The sequence below is a fragment of the Doryrhamphus excisus genome, linkage group LG2 (assembly GCF_037039965.1).
Source record: "Doryrhamphus excisus strain RoL-2023G ecotype Guam linkage group LG2, RoL_Dexc_Guam_v1.1, whole genome shotgun sequence".
NCBI lineage: Eukaryota > Metazoa > Chordata > Actinopteri > Syngnathiformes > Syngnathidae > Doryrhamphus > Doryrhamphus excisus.
In genome coordinates, this window is record NC_136358.1 from 18,105,936 (window position 1) to 18,126,017 (window position 20,082).

At 42.2% G+C, this 20,082-nt stretch overlaps 2 protein-coding genes across 2 annotated transcripts; both read left to right on the forward strand.

The window, feature by feature from the left end:
• Window positions 1-58: 58 nt before the first annotated feature.
• Window positions 59-3,981, forward strand: zc3hc1 (zinc finger, C3HC-type containing 1). The gene is made up of 10 exons (XM_058077725.2): window positions 59-233; window positions 625-727; window positions 802-952; window positions 1,117-1,200; window positions 1,276-1,403; window positions 1,479-1,615; window positions 1,686-1,956; window positions 2,819-3,007; window positions 3,082-3,285; window positions 3,463-3,981. Exons 1-10 carry the CDS (start codon window positions 100-102, stop codon window positions 3,532-3,534), a joined length of 1,473 nt encoding a protein of 490 aa, XP_057933708.2. The 5' UTR covers window positions 59-99; the 3' UTR covers window positions 3,535-3,981.
• An 877-nt stretch (window positions 3,982-4,858) lies between these two features.
• On the forward strand, window positions 4,859-19,791 carry ube2h (ubiquitin-conjugating enzyme E2H (UBC8 homolog, yeast)). The gene is made up of 7 exons (XM_058078030.2): window positions 4,859-5,176; window positions 15,507-15,583; window positions 15,808-15,882; window positions 15,988-16,027; window positions 17,273-17,325; window positions 18,319-18,447; window positions 18,520-19,791. The coding sequence occupies exons 1-7, from the start codon at window positions 5,124-5,126 to the stop codon at window positions 18,642-18,644; spliced, it is 552 nt and encodes a 183-aa protein (XP_057934013.1). The 5' UTR covers window positions 4,859-5,123; the 3' UTR covers window positions 18,645-19,791.
• Window positions 19,792-20,082: the final 291 nt, after the last annotated feature.

Consider the following 20,082-nt stretch of genomic DNA (forward strand, 5'->3'; position numbering starts at 1 on the left):
CTATTTTGTTCAGTAGTTGTCGTGGAGAATGGTTGGGTGGCGCTCGTGCGCCGTAAAACAGTTTGCCAACCGCCATCAAAAGCGAAGAAGAGTCTAAACATGGCGGCAATCGGCAGTAGCCGTGTGGATCGCCTTAGCAACTCCAATCAAAACAAAACTTCTTTAACATCTCCGGAGAAAATCCGAGAACTTCTCAATGAGGGGGTCTCATCAGCGGGCACCCCTACCAACGGGTGAGTAGAACGAAAAAAAACAGAACCTTTTGATGCGACATTGTTGTTTATCCTATAAGTGAATAAGGCTAATTAGCTAGCAGCAGGGCAGCAATGAAACTCGCGTTTTCTTCAGATATGGACTGATTTTCGTATATGTTGTACATTTTGACTGTGCGTTATTTAAAATGCAATTACATAAGTGTTTGTGTAGCTGAACTAATCATGTTATCGCCGCTGCCCATGCTTGCAAATGTCAAGTAGGCGCTGACGGATGCACTGTTAAAGCTAAGATTAGAAACAGTGGGGTTGCTATTTGCAGCAGCTGTTGACATGGTGCATTTTTCTTTGACTAATAAAACTATGGGCATTAATTGCATTGTGCATTTTGCATTTTTCTTTTAAATTCTAGTGATCAAGGAGATTCAAAAGTCTCTGATGTCAAGAGCAACACTCAAGCACCTTGTGAGGCAACGAACAAAGAAGCCTTCTTCAGCAGAGTGCAGTCCTACTCAATATCCTTTTGTTGCAAATGATATATTATACATTGTTACTGCAGTGCAATCACTGGTTTTCCTTAGCGTTGCACTGTTTGAAATGGGCCGGTAAACCCCGTGCGCTTTCCCCTCTGATGTGTGCCCGCTATGGCTGGATCAACATCTCCCACGACATGCTCAAGTGCTCCAGCTGCCAGGCATTCCTCTGTGCATCGCTCCAACTGACATTAGACTTTGAAAAATGTAAGCCCCGAACATTAGACTTGTGTTCCACGACTTGGTTACGTGCTCCAGTTTCCAAGCCTTTTTCTGTTCATCCACATTGGATTTTAAGCCCCTCCTTTAGGCATCACATATCCACGTATGGTTTTAATTCTGAGCTGGGACCCATTTCTCCTTTAATTTAGATGAATCTCGCATTGCGGAGCTATCCAGACAGCTTCAGACCAAACATGAGAAGTTTTGTCCCTGGCCAGACTTTCCATGTCCAGGTAAAAACACTCGTTTTTTTATTCAAACATGGTATTTTAAGTCACTACTAATGGGCAATGTTGTCATGATTTCAGAGCGGTTATGGATGGTGACAGCCGGAGAGCCATCAGAACTTTTGGCTGCTCTCATAGAGCGTTATCAGAGCGCATTGATGCTGGGGCAGCAGCTACCATCCATGAAGCCTGAGCTGCTCAAATCGATGGTGATAAAGCATAAACACCGCCATTGGAAAGGAAATGATGTTGCCAAACTGTTTTAATTCTTGTGCTTGTTCCAGTTTTTGACCGAGGATGTTGTTAGTGCGATATTGCTGCTGATGGAGGATGAACAGAAAAGAAAGGGAACCACATGCACAGAAGCATTTGCAGTCCAAGTGGCAGCATGCATTGTGTCTCTCTGTGGCTGGGCTGCAAGGTGACTTCATGTTACAACACCTCCCCCTTGCTGCCTTTATTGATCGCCATTGTTTTGTTTTTTTTACTAGCACGAGCACGCACACCACAAAGCTTCCCATTCTCACCTGCTCGTACTGTATGCGAAAAGTCGGCCTGTGGAATTTCCACCAAATGGAGGATGTTGGAGGAGACGCTGATACCTCAGGAAACACTGCAAGCTCCGCCACCGCTCTTCAATCCGCTGGCCTGGCTCCCATGCAGGAGGGCCAAGGGGACCAGTCGACTCCGCCCTCACCCACGCCACCTTCCACTCCATGCCGCATGAAGCTGAGGAGCCAGGACTCATGTCGCACTGAGCAGGCAAGCTTAAATTTGTGGTTTTAATCACACCCAACATGACAAGTGTGAACACACCCTTTTTAGTCCAGGGGTCTCAAACTCAATTTACCTGGGGGCCACTGGAGCTAGGGTCTGGGCAAGGCTGGGCCACATCAGGTTTAAAAAAAAAAAAAAAACGCATTTATTAAAAACAGAAAAATATACAAACTTTTTCAGTGCTTTGGTTCTGATTTTCTACAATAAAAGCTCTGATCAAACATTCCACTGTTCTCAAATATCTTAATTTTTAGTTTTCTGCACAAAATAAGATGAAAAATAAATAAACAAATCAAGAATAAAGAAAATCAATCAATCAGTAATAAATAAATATAATAATAATAATAAAACGGCAAATAATAACTTAAGAAACCACATATAGTTGATGGGTAGACAAATTATTTTTTTCAGATTAAAATTAACAAAGCATTATTAGAGCCCTGTAGACATGACAATACACAACTATAGTCACATTTATACTTTTTTTATTTACAACATATTGCGCAACTACAGGGTTTTGAGACGCATGCTAACTCGCAAACGGTAGCCTTCAAGTTATTTCCTAAGCCAAAAACTTACCACTTCCACACGGATAGGGAGGATAACTATTAAGAGTTATTTAACCTTTAACATGAACAGTAATCAAACGTAATAATTTTTTCTGGGTACATGATACCATACAGCATCCATATCAAACTTGCGCGGGCCGCACTAACATTAAACTTTCATATTAAGGCGGGGGCCTCAAACTAGTGTCCTGGACGCGTGTTTGAGACCCCTGCTTTACTCTATATGACCCTGCCAATGTGCCCTGTAGTCTACCTTATGGATCTGACATGTCCGACAGGGTGAGGGCGTTCCCGTAGCTTTGAGAGCCCGAAGCAGAGACTCGCCCAGTCCTGTTGAGGAGCCCCCGAGTCCCTTAACGAGGGGCAAGAGGCCCGCAACGCGTAGCCGGGGGCAAGGGGAGTGCGTCGGTGCCGACGCAGCCTCCTGCCTTCCCCTGGCATCTAAACGCCTGTGCCTCTCCTCAGCTGTAAGTACTAATATTAACATTTTAACACTAAGAAATCTCCAAACTGCATTAGTTCAAGTACTTGCTGTTTTTAGGATGACCTCGTGCACAAGAACGCATTTGACCCGCTAGCTCAGCACAGGGACTGGTGCCCCTGGCTGGCGGTCGGAAAGGAGAACATGGATCCTCAGGCCAAACCTCTTTTCAGCGGGGGGCCAGCACCCCATCAGCAAGGCTGGAAGGCTGTCCTTGACCTCCTCGTGCCCGCAAAGAACACAGCGACTAGCGATTCAACACAAGTAAGTCACTTGTACAATTTACCATGCTCGAAAAGGAGTAGGATGAGGCAGAATTTTGCCTGTTCACATAAAAGTACCAAGTTTCCACAAATGAATAAATAGTATATAAGTTCAGAAGTGAAACATTGGCACAATAACAATTTTATTTGTAACACTCTCTTCTGTCTTTCCTCCCAGAATCCACCTGATCAATCTAAAAGGGTGTTTGCTATATTCCAGCAGTGGCAGGTATCTGCTCCATCTAAGTAGAACGTTTCCGCGCCGCTACAATGACCAGCTGAGCAAGCGTATCAAGTAGGCCATCGCTCTGCAGAGGACAACAAAACGAGCACATAAATGTTCGGAGGCAAGCGCTTTCACAACTATGTCAGTTATCCTCCATGTCGAGAAATCCCTGATAATGAGAAAGAGCCTAAAAGGCTTGATACTGGATGGGTGATGTTTACCTTTTTAATATAATGTTGAATCGTGATGGCAGTGGTAGAATATCACCTGGAAGTGTGTGTGTGTGTGTGTGTGTGTGTGTGAGTGGTGAACTGATTATTGCAGGAAAAGAACCGTGTGCCATCATCATTGAAACATGTTAGCTTGAGACTGCCTTGGCTTTTTTTTCCCTTCCTGTGACATCCCATTGCTTACATTGTCCTCACCACCCTGCATGTGTTGTTTAATAAAACATTCTTATGAAATATTTCAGTTTTTTGTTTAATTGTGATTTTTGCTGTTAATAAATGTCATAAAAATATGACTACATTATACAAGATTTTCCATTCGTGAATTGTAACCACATTAAGTTGAGCATTAAAAGTAATAAGAAACAGGACCAGGAGACCCAAAATTGTCACAATATTAAAAACGGAAGCTTGCTGTTTGTATGATCGAAGGTTCAAAACCGCTTTCATGTCATGTATTGTCAGACGTCCACCCTGTCATGACCCCCTTAAAAGGGGAAAATCCAGCCAAAGGTTGCACACATTAATACAGGGACTTCACATTTTTTAAAAGATCATTTTGTTTCTTCTTACTTCTTTTCGGACACATTGAATGGTGTAAATAAAAATATGTGATGTTCCGGAACATAACTTGTTAAGCATGCCCAAAACCAATAAACCATCTCATGCCATTTGTGACTTATGCTCCTGTTTGGTATTTTTACACATATTTTTTAAATTGTAAACAAACAAAGTAACGTTTTCATTCTGACATTCTGTTTAATGTTGATTTTAAAATATGCCATGAACCAATAAAAAGAGAGTTGTAGCCCCTCAGCCAAACTGAATACGTTTTAAAATGTTATTACAATATCTTATATGTTAATGCTGCCTTCACACCGCAAATGTGTGTACATAAACCAGGGCTTTCCTTTAAGAATTTACTTTTATACTTAATTTATGAGATGAATTACAGCTATGATGAGTCAAACATTACTTATAGATGTATCTAACGGAATACAACAAAGGAACGTCTGTCATGTTGCTGTATAACGTTGTCTGGTGTCCTCTGCTTGAAAAAAACTACAGACATGTCCGTCGGCCGTGACGCTCGGTCGCGCATATATGACGTAGGCGCGGAGGGATCCCAGCTTGTCAGAACCATGGCCAGGGCGCTGAGAGAGAGGCAGTGAACGGCAGTCAGTCAGTCAGTCGTCTTGTTTAAAACGTTCAGTTCGGCCATCGAGGAGGACGGAGACGCTCCAGCTGGGAAGCTCGTCATTATTTGCGGCCAAGCCAATGTTAACTTTCGGATAAGACACTTTTGCTAGACTCTGCTAGCGTGTCCGGGAGGGGGGCTAGCTTTCCGTTGACCTGCCTGTGTTCCTGCGGTGGAAATAGCCAAAAATGTCGTCTCCAAGTCCTGGCAAAAGACGAATGGACACCGATGTGGTGAAACTGTATCCTTTTCTCAACATAACTCAACAACTCCACGGTCCCTTGGGGACACTTTTTGTCCTATTTGTGTATTTATGACGGGCACTGCTAATTCTGTATTGTCCACAGACACATAGAGCCTCCATTGTCAGAGACTAGTGTTTGTGTAAACAACATTTTGCTAGCACAGCCTTGGCTAGTTTGTGAAGCATTTACTAGATTATAAAGACAACCTGACGAGCTAACAGCACCCATATCGTGTCTTACAATGATTAAATTAATGTAAAATGACGGTTTGTTTGGCTAAACTGGAACAAGATCGAGTAGATGCTAACGTTGTTGTTCAGCCTTGGATCCCCTTTTGCATGGGAGTTTCTTTGATGTTGTTTTTTGATGTTTAACTGGAACAAAACCACAAGGGTTCAAGGGCCAAACGTCTTGGCCTTGCATGTTGTCAACAATATCGGAGTCAGATTTGGCCCCTTTTTACACGTTGGCACATCAGCTTGTTTACATAATGCACGGCGGACGTCAGCTGAGACCCCTGCTGCTGTTGTCCTTTGCCCTTTACACTTCGAAAAAAACGCATTTTTGTGTGTATTTTAAAACACACGCGTTAACTAATAGGGTTTTGTTAATGTGTTGCTTTTAGAGCAGCTGTCACTTGTGAAATGCTTGCATTGTAGTAGCTGCTGCTAGCTTAGCATGCTAGCGACCAGTTGGTTGCTTTTTCAACATCAAAATGGCCACCTGATCGTCAGAGGATCGCCCGACTCTAACTCGTGTGGCCTTTCTGTAAAACAATGCGAAAATAATGTACGGATTCGGTGAAATCATATCTAAAACAACAACGAAAGGTAAAGGTGCACGGCAGGTGTTACAGGGCCAACTTTGCACCGATCTAGCTACTTGGCATTTGTGTGTGTGTTTGACTTCCTGTCACAACTGGAACTTTTTGTCTAAAATAATATGTTCTAGAACAGGGATGCTCACACTTCAGCCTGTGAGCTACTTTTAATATAAAATCTAACTGGTAAACTTTGAAACTACTCAATACTAATTAGTATTTCACATTACAGATAGTAGTTAAAGTAGTTGATATTGTTGAAAGATATTACACATACTAATTGTATGTGTATTGTATGTATAATTGTATCTTTCCCCTTGTGTTCATTATACACAGTTAATGGATTATGTCCAGTTAGCATTTGCTATTAATCCTTAGATGCATAAGTGGGTCAAAAATGACCCGGTCAGGTTGTTTTCTTGAAATATCTTTGTAATGAAATCTTTTTATAATTTCATATTCCAGGTATTCCTCAAAAACATTTTTGATATCATGCCATTCACATTTTTAACTTACCTTTTATACATTTTAAGATTTTTTTGTTTTTGTGTTCCTACCCCAACCTTCCATAAGTGGGTCAAAAATGACTGAATGAATGAATCCAATAGGAACCTTTGATTCTTATCAGCGTTGGCTGTCAGGAATAAATTAACTGTAGACCACACAGACTATATCAGAAGTGTCACCCCCCAGGAAGATTATTTTACACATAAAATGCTAATACAACAAGTATTATCTTCATATAATATTGTGTATGTGTCTTTCATGACTGTTAGTATTATCAACAAATTAGCCTACTTTATAACTAGCTTTTACTCTTACTAGGCATTACTCTTTTGTTTCCTCATCCTACAGATACTGGATGAAATCATGTGTGGTCCTAAATATAATACTAAATATCATACAAGTGATTATTCCTAACCAAAATGGCAAAATTGGCACAAAAACTCAGTATGGGTCATTTTTGACCCACTTATGGAAGAGTGTAGGGTCCAGTCACTCGTGCATCTAAGGGTTAAACATTACAGTTATAGAGGTAGGCCTCTTACCGCTGAGGTGGGTTATCCATAATCAGGATAATTAAAGATGAAAGTTGCATCTCTATATGTATCATAACACGTCTGATCACCACTTAATCTCCAGCTTTATGTCACCTGACTGATGTCATATGACATGTACAAAGTGACATTTATGCAATCAGCCCACACTACCTGTGCAGTCGACATCATGGGCACCCCTGTTCTAGAAACACAGTTGGAACAAGCACGTATGTGTTACTGGCCGGAAAGCACAGGAGGGAGGTGCTTAGAACAGCTGATGGGATAACAAAAAAAGCTGTGGGGAAGTAAGAGTTGTAAGAGTCAAGTGTTTACATCCATGCATTTAATTGTGTTAACAATAAACAAACATTTGTTTGGTAACACACGGGAAATGGAAAGGAGCACTTTTTTCTGACATGAAGGATCTTTGAATAGCGTTTTTGCCTAAAATCCCTTGATTTGGAGGGTCTGTTAGCATGCTCTTTTATTCATATTCACAATGTTGAGTATTTTGCATCCGATCCTTAAAAACGGCGACAGTGTTCCTGCTTTTTTACAGTCCTTAAAAACAATGGCGGTCTAATCAAATTGAGGATCTTCTTTGTAGTTTATCCATAAAAATAGCAGAGTGCTCCTGTCGAATAGATTTTTGGCTGTGTTTCCTTACAAACGACTCTTGTCATATTGAAGGGCTTTGACTGCTTTTTGCAGCCATACTTAAAAACAGTCCTCGTCCTAATTGAGGATCTTTTTTTGTAGTTTATCCTTGAAAACATCACAGTGTTCCTGTCATATGGATCACCAACAAGCGTTCTTGCGATAAGAGTGAACTATGTTTAAAAATATTATTAGTTTAGCCAGTACAAAATCTAAACGTGCACCCCCACTCCTGCTAATGCAAAAGACAGATTTGACTATGACCACCACCTGCTCACTTCTGTTAGCTAGCATGTGGGGGGGGGCTCGTTTGCTGAACATGGACCCCCCCCCTTTTCTGGTGTAACCAAACCCAGAACCTCCTACCCCTCCTCATGTAAGCTCATCGTCGAGATTTCATTTGCCACTGCCAAAGCCACCAGAGAGCCAGGAATCTGGAGCGAGGACGGTGAGGGAATTCCTGCAAATGAATGACCTCAGCCGGTCGTACGGCCGCTAGATTTAAGCATCGGGCTTTGTCCTGAGCCGGGCTCCTGTGATACTGCAGTCATTCCAGTTGCATGACATCTCACTGATGTATAAATAGTATGGTTGACACACAACGTCCCCCAAGAGACTTTGAATTAGCATTGTCCTCCATTGGGCTAACCTTACGGTGTTTGTGTGACTAGCAGAAGCATGATGCACTTTTGCTAATATGTGATGCAACATTGCAAGCTCCTCCCGCCACACACTTTCTAGCAGTGAGCTGCTGGAATTCCAGCTCAGGTTGTCCACAAAGGACTTTTAAGCCTTTTGTGAATGTGAGCTCTTGTGGCGTCTGGGCTATGGAATTTGGTGCTAGAGAATAGAGAGGCGGAACACTTTTAACAGTTGTTAATATTCAGAAAAACGTGCTGCAAAAGTTGTTTTTCTGGGAATTATTGAAGGAAAAGTAGTGGTGGTGGTGAAAACAGGCTTGGTTTGGGCGTTGAGTACCTCAAGCCGAGAGAATAAATGATTGGCTCTTGCACCATCACCCTCAGTTTAGGGCTGTCCTGTCTAGTCTTTGAGCATGAGAGCTAGAGAGTGTCATATAGAGGATCTCTGACAAGCGATAAAAGCAGCAGAATGACTTGTTGGAGGATCTTTGACTAGAATTTTGATCCCTAAAAACAGCAGAGCATGCCTGAGCTGAGCTCTCCTGTCCTTAGATGGACCTTTTGAGTAGTGGAGCGTCATATCGAGGATCTCTGACAAGTGTTAAAAACAGCAGAACGAACGCCCCTGCCTTGTAGGAGGATCTTTGACTAGAATTTTGATCCCTAAAAACAGCAGAGCATGCCTGAGCTGAGCTCTCCTGTCCTAAGATGGACCTTTTGAGTAGTCGAGTGTCATATAGAGGATCTCTGACAAGCGTTAAAAACAGCAGAACGAACGCCCCTGCCTTGTAGGAGGATCTTTGACCAGAATTTTGATCCCTAAAAACAGCAGAGCATGCCTGAGCTGAGCTCTCCTGTCCTAAGATGGACCTTTTGAGTAGTCGAGTGTCATATAGAGGATCTCTGACAAGCGTTAAAAACAGCAGAACGAACGCCCCTGACTTGTAGGAGGATCTTTGACTAGAATTTTGATTCCTAAAAACAGCAGAGCATGCCTGAGCTGAGCTCTCCTGTCCTTAGACGGACCTTTTTGAGTAGTAGAGTGTCATATAGAGGATCTCTGACAAGCTTTAAAAACAGCAGAACGAACGCCCCTGACTTGTAGGAGGATTATTGACTAGAATTCTGATCCCTAAAAACAGCAGAGCATGCCTGAACTGAGCTCTCCTGTCCTTACTTAGATGGACCTTTTTGAGTAGTAGAGTGTCATATAGAGGATCTCTGACAAGTGTTAAAAACAGCAGAATGAACGCCCCTGACTTGTAGGAGGATCTTTGACTAGAATTTTGATCCCTAAAAACAGCAGAGCATGCCTGAGCTGAGCTCTCCTGTCCTTAGATGGACCTTTTGAGTAGTAGAGTGTCATATAGAGGATCTCTGACAAGTGTTAAAAACAGCAGAACGAACACCCCTGACTTGTAGGAGGATCTTTGACTAGAATTTTCATCCCTAAAAACAGCAGAGCATGCCTGAGCTGAGCTCTCCTGTCCTTAGATGGACCTTTTTGAGTAGTAGAGTGTCATATTGAGGATCTCTGACAAGCGTTAAAAACAGCAGAACGAACGCCCCTGACTTGTAGGAGGATCTTTGACTAGAATTTTGATCCCTAAAAACAGCAGAGCATGCCTGCGGTTTAGAGTGATGTTGTATTCTAACTTTCAGTCACCCTTGAAAATGATTGTTCAGGTTTTCCGTGAAGTATTTTGTATTCAGCACAGTGGTGAGTGGTCCAGGGCCAAGTGCTACCCCCTCCCTTCCAGTCGTGGCTGCTATCCATTTAAAAAAAAAAAATCCCTACAGGTGAGTCCAACCCCTCTGAAGCGTTCCCTTTATCCTTGATGTGAAGTGTTGATGCAGCGTTTTGCCCTCCAGTCTCATTTAGTCGCAGTCAGGGGTCAGTTTGTTTCGCGCTCCCGCCCCAGCTCCTCCCACTCTCTCCATAGGGTGAATGAGCTTCACGCACCCTCCACTTCGTTGTCACACGCCTGACACATGACATCCGGATAGCATCAGAAGCCTTTTGTTTTGCATCCAAAGCCTCTACTCACAGGCTCCAAGAACCATTGAGACCACATTGGACCCCCTAGTTGTGGATTAGACCTGCCCCTCGTACTTAATTGTTCATTAATTTGCATATCTGAGACAGAGTAGGAGGTAGTGGTGATCATGATTGACAGATCTGTACTTGAAGTTCAGGTCTATGCCATTCTCAAACTGTAGGGGGTCCCATGACCCAAACGGTGACTCTTACCGCACGCATGGCTGAGTTCTCTTAGACTGAAGGTCCTCTCTTAGTTGTTTTTTTTTTTTTGGCACAACTGTTTGTATTCACCCACCGCTTGCCATTCACATACTGTTTCCATTGAAGCACAGCGCAATCATGACATGGCATACAGGCCTGTCATCCTTTGTGTTATCTCATCGCCTCAGAATTCAGCCTTGTCAGCACTGTCACCACGTCAGTGTTGAAATTCTGCTTTGGGCTGTGTCACCACGGATTCAAAGCCCTGAGCCTTGATAATTAAAGTATATGTGATGTTTGCGTTTGTGCAGTACGTGCGTCATGTACAGTATGTCCTTAACAACAGCACTTTTGTAATGCACGGAATCTAGTTTGGTTATTTTCAGTAAATCCCTAAAAAAACAGCACAGCATTACTAATACAGAGCATCCTTGACTACTATTTTTATTTTCAGTTGATCCTCAAAAAGTGCTTCTGTAATATAGAGCAGCTTTGACTAGTATTTTTCATTAGGTACCAAAAAACAGCAACACTATTTTTTTTTCTCCTTCACATCGAGAGGAGTCAGTTGAGGTGGCTCGGGCATCTAGTCCGGATGCCTCCTGGACACCTTCCTGGTGAAGTGTTCTGGGCATGCCCATCCGGGAAAAGGCAGACCGGGGGCAGACCTAGGACACGCTGGAGGGATTATGTCTCACAGCTGGCCTGGGAACGCCTTGGTGTGCTCCTGGTGGAGGAGGTGGCCGGGGACCGGGAAATCTGGGCTTCCCTACTGTGACTGCTGCCCCCGCGACCCGGACCTGGATAAGCGGAGGAAAATGGATGGATAGATTCTTAAAAACAGCACAGCATTACCATTATAAGGCTGATTTTGACTAGCATTTATTGCAGATCACTAAAATCAGGAGTGCTTCTGCAATATGGACTATCTTTGATCAGTTTTCTTACAGAAGAGCGCTCCTGTAATATTAGGCAACTTTGACTTGTTTTATTGCAGAAGGTTCTTATAAGCAGCAGAGTACTCCTACTATACTACTGCAGTAGGTCCTGAAAAACAGCCTGTAGTTTTGAGCAGCTTTGACAAACATTTTTTAAGTCGATACCAAAAAACAGCAGTGTGATGAGTGACTGCTATTTTTTCCCAGTAGGTCACCAGATTGAAACAGGAACTTCTTCCAAACCTCTAATTAACAGCCACATTTGTTATGCTTGCACAGGCTGCGATCAGCCAATTCCTTTTAAATAGACTGTTGATTTAGCCGAAAAAGGCTGGAAGGAGGAGCGGCTGCCTTTTTGATTGCAGTGGGTGGGCTTTCATTTTGTCACCCCCCCCCCCCCCCGACCAAGACAAAAGACGACGACAGGTCTGTGCGACACTGCAGCTCGCATACATGGACGGGATCAAGCCGACTCCCATTAGCATGGTGACGCTATTATTGTAATAAATTGGGCTGAGAGTTTGTGACTGACAGAGCACTCTGCATGTGCAAAATTGTTTCGACTCAAAATTTGAAGACATCAGTGTGGCTTTCTAGGCCTTCAGGATGTCCATTGATATGTAAAACCTCCCTGCAATTTGTTTTGCATGGGCAGGGAGTGAAAGGCAGGCTTAAGAGGACAGACGGTCACAATTGGTGTTGATACCAAACTGTACAGTTTGTAGAACGACTGGTGGGGGAGCCGCACCGATTGTTCGGTATCAAGCGGATTAAATCCCAACTCTACCCGTTCTTCACCCCCCCACCACCACTATCGGACGTCTGTTTTTTTAGAGTGCTGTGAGGGGGCAGCTCAGGGCACAAAGTAGTAATCTGTTTAACTCGCATAAGGTAGCATTCCATAGCTGCACTGCATGTGTTTACATGCGAGAGCATTGAATTCTCTTTCTCAGGTGGGGGCTGGGGGAGTCAGTTTTGTAGCTAATTCAACTGTGGCTTCAGTGCATTCCGCTTTGTTGTCCTACATGAGGAGTGTCGCTGCTGATGTGTTTTTTTGTTTTTTTTTGAAAGAGGAAGCTGTCACATGTTGGCAGACTGGTACAACACTTCCTGCTTTTCGTTAGCAAGGCCAAATGTTGTCGTTGCCGCAGACGGTGGCTGTCTTCCATCATCTTTGCAAAAAGCGTGCTTGGTGTTTGTCATTGTGGCAAGCCGGCTGCTGTAGAAACATTTGGGAATCTGTCCACTTTTCGGTTGGTTAGCACTGCTTGCTTGCACTCGCACAAGACCAGTGGTTCCCAAACTTTTTTTTTTTTTTGCACAGAGGAAATGATTTTCAGGTCCCAACATTTTCCACTGAGGGCCACGTAGTGAAAAATGGATGCAAGAGCCACTTTGATATTCTGTGCAGCAAAACATCTTTTTTGCTAATAAGTTAGTCTGACTAGCGGTGGCTGTCTCTTGTATCCCCGCAGTGATCCTGTACCCTGTGCATTATGGTGTAAACAAAGAATAATAGGAAGGTAAAAGTGACAATGGAGTGTCATTTTATGTCCAGATGCTCTCTTGTTAAAAACGGCAAACAATAACTGCATCTCAGCTTTGAGATATATGTGAAAAAGCTTATTAGTATGAAGTTCGGACTTTGCTCTTTTTTTAATCCCTCATTTTTGATTGTTTTTTGTTTGTTCTTTTCAAATTTTCCTTGTATTTGAACTTTCTTCTAAAATCTTTTAACACTTGTACTGTAAATTTATCACTTGTAATGTTATGCTTTTATTTCCATATGTTTATGTTCTCATAATATAACTTTTTCCCGAACCAAAATTTCCAAAAATTACATCGTCATTTTGTTTAGTTTATAATATTAAAACTTTTAAAAAAATGAGGGGAAAAACATCTTTCAACTTGATACTACTAAAATTGTAATTTTAGGTTATTCTCATCAAATTACAACTTTTGGCTACTTTGGGCATCCCTGAATTAATGTGACAACCATGACCAAGTTTAGGTGTACCACTTTCTTCTTAAATAATCTTTTAACTCTTGTACTGTAAGTTAACCATTTGTAATGTTATGCCTTTATTTCCGTATGTTTATGTTCTCATAACTTTTTCCCGAACCAAAATTTCCAAAAATGACAGCGTCATTTTGTTTTGTTTATAATATTAAAACTTAAAAAATGAAGGGAAAAACATCTTTCAACTTGATACTACTAAAATTTTAATTTTAGGTTATTCTCATTAAAATACAACTTTTGGCTACTTTGGGCATCCCTGAATTAACGTGACAACCATGACCAAGTTTAGGTGTACCACAAGGCTCTTAATTGGGTCCACTCTTTTTATGAATCTAAATTCTAATGTACTTCCCTGTACTGTAAAACTCGTGTCACTTTTTAATTTCTGATGTGTGTGCTCAAGTGTTTGACTCGTCTCCTCGCAAAGCAGTGATGTCACATAGCCCGCTATCCATTGCTACCTTCGTTCCTCTTTGACAACTCTTCATGCCCTGGGTTAGCTGCTTTTGTTGGTTGACCTTAATTCTACCCTACTCGCTTTTTATGCTGCTTTTCCCTGCTGGCTTTCCGGAGGGTTGCAGTCTCATTAGCTTCTTTGCTGTCCTTTTATGTTATTCACTAACCTGCCAATTGCTGCCTTTTTCCCTGCTGGGGGGAGCTCAGCCATGTCTTCCATTTTCAAAACATGTCAGCTGGTGGTCACAGCATTGCTCTGGAAGCGACTCTTCACATGCAAGAGCGACTTGAATTGCTGTCGAATGGGGCAGTGCCGTTCCAATAGCGTGCTTTAATTTTCTGCAGTGAAAAATGTGCCGTGTCATTTTGATGACAAGACATTGACCCAAATAGCCGGTGATTTCAAATGAATGTGCCTACAGTCAACTAAAATGTGATGATCGGCCATGTGTGTTTTCCATACTTGGGATGAGGTTTGGGTTATTTTTAAAACGCTATGGACCGGAATAAAAACATGTCTACACCACAATTTGTAGCATATTTAGACTCTGCTTCTTTATGAGGTCGGAATGCAAGACAAATGTTTGTTTACGACTAGCTAGCATGCAGCTTATATAGAACAGTCCTATGAGAAATGGTGGTAACACAGCAGAGCTCTTTTACTCCTGAAGCACAATAGAGTAAAATAGCTCAACATTGCCCACCATGAAACTTGTGCTTCTGGTAGTAGTGGTTAGGCCAGCAGAGAAGACTTTGCTGGCGCTGACTCACACCACTGCAGTAAGATTGATTCTGTGTACGTTAGCAAACGATGTGTGTGCATGCAAAGATAATGACACCCATGCTAGCCACAGATTATGATTTATCTATACTAATCCAAGGTAAAGGGGGGGGGGGGGGGGGGGGAGTGTAGCTTGGTGTACTGTGTAACTGTTTAAGTTAAGATGACATTAACATATCATAATAACTGTTAGCCCAGTCTAGCATATCATAATAACTGTTAGTCCAGTCTATACCGACCCTTGAAAGTCCAAGCAGTGACACTGCCAGAGCCTAAAATAACCCCCCCCCCCCCGCCTCCCCAGTTTGATTTAACCCTTAGGGCTGCGGGGTGGGGGGTCAGCGCTTAAAGCTAATGGGATACACGTAGGACCAGGACTGTCAAGCCAGCTGCTACCATCTTGGAAGTGTCGTTGTTTTTTTTAATTCTGGCACCAAGAATGAAATATTAATTCATTTTCTATCACTTATCCTCACGAGGGTCGCTGGAGCCTATCCCAGCTGTCTTCATGCGAAAGGCGGGGTACACCCTGGACTGGTCGCCAGGGCACATATAGACAAACAACCATTCCCACTCACATTCCTACCTATGGACAATTTGGAGTCACCTAATATGTTTATGGAATGTGGAATCGAACTCTCGGCCAGAATGAAATATATATGATACAAGTCTTATTGTCTCATTAATATGTGCAGGTTGTTTATTTTTTTGGTCCTTGACTGCCTGTTTAGCATTGAGAGCAAACATGAAGTCACCATCCTCAGCGGACTCAACGAATTTGTAGTGAAGTTTTTTGGACCACAGGGAAGTAAGTGAACCCCCACCGAAAATATCACATGTGTTCTAATTTGTTGGAAAAGGATCTCAAGTCGTGCAAACTGGAAGATGAAGAGCTTTTTATTGAATTCCTGTTAATGTGTACAAAGGAAGTAAACCAGGCTTCATGCATACATACAAAAAAAATCATTTTGCCTTCAACATACAAGAAAAGTACAGTGATGTCTGCTTACAATTTATTATTCTCACATTTAGCGCCGTATGAGGGCGGCGTGTGGAAGGTGCGAGTGGACCTCCCGGATAAATACCCTTTCAAATCACCATCAATAGGTACAAGGGCGCATGCTGCCTTCACACACACACACACACACACACACACACGCTGATTACTACCGTGTGAAACATCTTTTCATTAATATTTCTCTTGTTTTTCAGGATTCATGAACAAGATTTTTCATCCTAACATTGATGAAGCGTAAGTAGACAATCTCAGGACATTTTGTGTTCACGATGATGGAGCCCTTGTTGGCTGTGTTCCTTAGATGAATGCAAATGCAATGTTTGATGCCACATAAATGCATATTACATCTGTAATGGTAGTTTAATTTCATGCATGCATCAGATTACAATTGAATGCATCACATAATCAGTTCACAGTTCCACATGTCCAAAAGGAGTAGGAAGAAGCAAAGCTTATTAAATCCTACCCCTTCATCTGGTACTTTTACAATCAGTAACTGTTACATTTGTTCACTTCCTGCTCTCCTAATATAATTTAAATTTTTTAATGTTTTTTATTAATTTTTAGTTTTTAATTTTTGTATTTATTTATTTTTGTCACATGCCAAAGTAATGGTAATGGTTTAATTTCATTTGAACATGCATCAGATTACGATTGAGTGCATCCCATAATCAGTTCAGTTCCACATGTCCAAAAGGAGTAGGAAGAAGCAAAGCTTATTAAATCCTACCCCTCCATCTGGTACTTTTACAATCAGTAACTGTTACATTTATTCACTTCCTGCTTTCATAATACAGTATATATTTTTTTTGTTTAGTTTTTTAATTTTTTGTCCCGTACTGAAGTACGAGGTGATATGACCATACAATGACATTATGTATATATATATATATATATATATAGTAACATAAATGCAGTCCTTTATGTGAACATTTCAAATTCTAGTACAGTAATCCCTTGTTTATGACGGTTAATTGGTTCTAGAGCCGGCCAGCGATGAGTGAATTTTTTTCTAAATCCAATTTTTAACATGAATAAAGCCCTGTTGACTTGAACTAGCAGCCCTATAGTCAGCTTTACACTCGTATTACCCAATCTAGTTGACATAATAAGAGACTTCATATCGACTCATTGGGAAAGTTCCTTCGACTCATTGGGAAAGTTCCTTCTTGTCGGTATTGGCACGTGGCCTCACCCGTTGGGCGCATGAAGCATTCTTGTTTAGGCGCAAATGACAAAACTTGGCCGAGCTCTTTGTTGTTCCCGGCTCATTAATCCAGCGCTTAGACGCGAGGGACAGATCCGCTGAAGGACGCCACACTCCACGACGGCAGGTGCTCGCCACGACCCCACGGACAAATGAAGGAGGAAAGACTTAAATGTTGAATCGACTCATGTTTGAGTCCGTGAAGTGTATCTGGGAGGGTATGTGTACATTCATGTTTCCATACTTGTTTACGCTCGACTCTTGTGTTGTAGGTCAGGAACGGTGTGTTTAGATGTCATTAACCAGACGTGGACGGCTCTTTATGGTGAGTATGCATCATAGAGGCGTGCGTCTGTGCGCTAATCTTCTTACTGAGGGGAGAGGTGAATACTAATGAGGCAACGCCCTCGCCTGGAAAGGTCAGAGGCCCTTTGACGGGGATGATTTAGTGGTAGTCAGCCATCTTTTATCCAAGGTCTCATTGTCTACGCTTTATCAGCAATTGTAAAGAAGAGGTCCCTTCTTATTGCATTGGAAGCGTGTAGCATTGATGCTGGAATTGGACTTTAAACTGACGTTTTGTACGTCTGTAGCTTTACTGCTACTGAGTCGTGTTTGTCTCAGAGAAGCACGTTATTAATTTGTCCAAACTAATAAGACGCCATGTATCACATATATATAATGTAACATTAAGGAGTGGGTACACCATCATCACCACAACAAAGTGTTTTCCCTAATAATAATAATAATGCTAACATTTCTGGCTAGCAGTTCTCATGGTGAACACTAATGTTTCTAGTCTGGGTTCTCAAGTTGAACGCTGACATTTTCAGTTCCCCTGAGAACTGATAAGATGCTAACATTTTCAGTTAGCAGTTCTCACAGTGAACGCTAACGTTTTCAGTTCCCCGGAGAACTGAAAAGATGCTAATATTTTCAGTTAGCAGTTCTCACGGTGAACGCTAGCATTTTCAGTTAGCAGTTCTCACGGTGAACGCTAACATTTTCAGTTCCACTGAGAACTGATGAGACGCAAACTTTTTCAGTTAGCAGTTTCTCACGGTGAACGCTAACATTTTCAGTTAGCAGTTCTCACGGTGAACGCTAACATTTTCAGTTAGCAGTTCTCATGGTGAACGCTAACATTTTCAGTTCCCCTGAGAACGGTTAAAATGCTAACATTTTCTGGTAGCAGTGTCACGGTTACAGCTCCCACGTCTGTGTTGAAGATGTGTAGTGAAGCCTGATTTTTTTTCCCAACACCAATGAGAGCAGGCATTACTATGTGTCCTGTTGTTTTTTTTTGTTTTTTTTTTAGACCTGACCAACATCTTTGAGTCGTTCCTGCCTCAGCTGCTGGCCTACCCCAACCCCATCGACCCTCTGAACGGAGACGCCGCCGCCATGTACCTGCACAGGCCAGAGGAGTACAAGCAGAAAATCAAAGGTTCGCACACGACAACCTAAGAGAGTTCCCCACCTTCCTGCCTCCTCCATTGAAGTATTTGTGTCTCCACAGAGTACATCCAGAAATATGCAACAGAGGAGGCACTCAAGGAGCAAGAGGAAGGCGCCGGCGACTCCTCGTCCGAAAGCTCCATGTCCGACTTCTCCGAAGACGAGGCCCAGGACATGGAGTTGTAGTGGACCCCCCCCCCCATTCCCGACCCTCTCCATCTCCCTCCCCTTGATAAGCCCCGCCTCCTCCTCCTCCTTTACAGAGACTATATTTGATTTCCTAACCAAGACAAAGCAGACTTATAATGTTCATATTTAAACACCTTTGATTTTTATTATTATTATTATTATTATTACTAAACAAGGATTTTTATGAATTATCTAGCGTGTAGCTCCCCTTACCATCATCCCTGCATTTTCCCAGCAAGGTCTTTTTTTGCTCCCTTGTGTGCGTCCATGGCTTCCAGGACGAGGCAAAGACAGTATTTGAGACGCACAATCACACACAGGGTATCGCGCAGGATAATATGAGCCCTTTTTTTTTCTTTTTGAACAAAACACCCGAATGAACAACATGGCTCCCTTGGCTTGGGATTCTGTGTTTCTTTTTCTCTCTTCAATACAAAAATGGCTGTCCAAATATATGAAGAGGACCCAAGTAGTTGCCTTGTGGACTTCCTCTTCAACGAAAAAGCAAATGGAGTACAAGAGCACATTTCTAAACTCCACATCCTGTCATGTGACCCCACCCCTCCCCGTCGGACAATCTTTGACAAGACTTTGGGAAGCGAGCTAGCGCACATCCGACAAATAGATACTAGCGCTCACGGCTACGTAGTTAGTTAGCGTCTGTGGTGTGATGATATGTAAAAGATGCTACGTTTGTACAGGTGTTCCCTAGCCTAGTGTCACTTCCTTCAAGAGGCTCCTTTGGTTCTCTTTCTCCCATATCCAGTGTTTGTTTATCTTTTTCAAGCCCCGCTCAGGACACATAAGCTTCACAGAAGCTTCCGACAAATGTTGGAACCCGCCCACAATACCCATTCAGTCACCACTGGTGTAAAATTCATGAATTACACCATTTTTTTTTGGTAATCCAGATTGGAATTCTTGCTCTGTGCAGTATTGTGCTGGACTCTTGTAATCCAACATGAAAAAAAATATTCTAAAGGATTTAAAAAAAAAAAAAAAAAAAAGACCGGGATATGCTAATTTGTGTCCTCTTGGAGGAAAAAAAAAGCAAACAAACGGCTCTTTTTGTTAAAACGCCTATAGATTTTGCTTTTAAATGAAGCTTTGTGCACCTGCTGGGTAATAAAGTGATGGTATACTCCGCCTCGGACTGCAGTTTGCTGTGGAGAATTAACGTAAACGTGGAAAAAACACATTAGAATATCTTAATTCAAGATACATTTATTTACCAAATGATACTCCTGGTTTAGAAGTGAATGATGGTGCCTTCAGGGGCCCGTTCGTTTCTCCCCAACGGTCTGTTGTGCTAGTGTGGCTCAATTATCACACACAGCATGTTTTTCATTTTTAGACATTTACCCCCCACCCCCTAAAAAAAAAAAAAAACATGCACATTTTGTTTTTATGAATTTTCACACCACGCCCCCTCTTT

Bases quoted from the DNA above. Each gene is read 5' to 3' on its own strand.
- ube2h (XM_058078030.2), top strand. From the start codon at position 5,124: ATGTCGTCTCCAAGTCCTGGCAAAAGACGAATGGACACCGATGTGGTG. The intron at 15,883-15,987 runs GTACAAGGGCGC...CTTGTTTTTCAG, and splicing joins TTTCAAATCACCATCAATAG to GATTCATGAACAAGATTTTT. The intron at 16,028-17,272 runs GTAAGTAGACAA...CTTGTGTTGTAG, and splicing joins CATCCTAACATTGATGAAGC to GTCAGGAACGGTGTGTTTAG.
- zc3hc1 (XM_058077725.2), top strand. From the start codon at position 100: ATGGCGGCAATCGGCAGTAGCCGTGTGGATCGCCTTAGCAACTCCAAT. The intron at 1,404-1,478 runs GTGATAAAGCAT...TGCTTGTTCCAG, and splicing joins CTGAGCTGCTCAAATCGATG to TTTTTGACCGAGGATGTTGT. The intron at 1,957-2,818 runs GCAAGCTTAAAT...CATGTCCGACAG, and splicing joins ACTCATGTCGCACTGAGCAG to GGTGAGGGCGTTCCCGTAGC.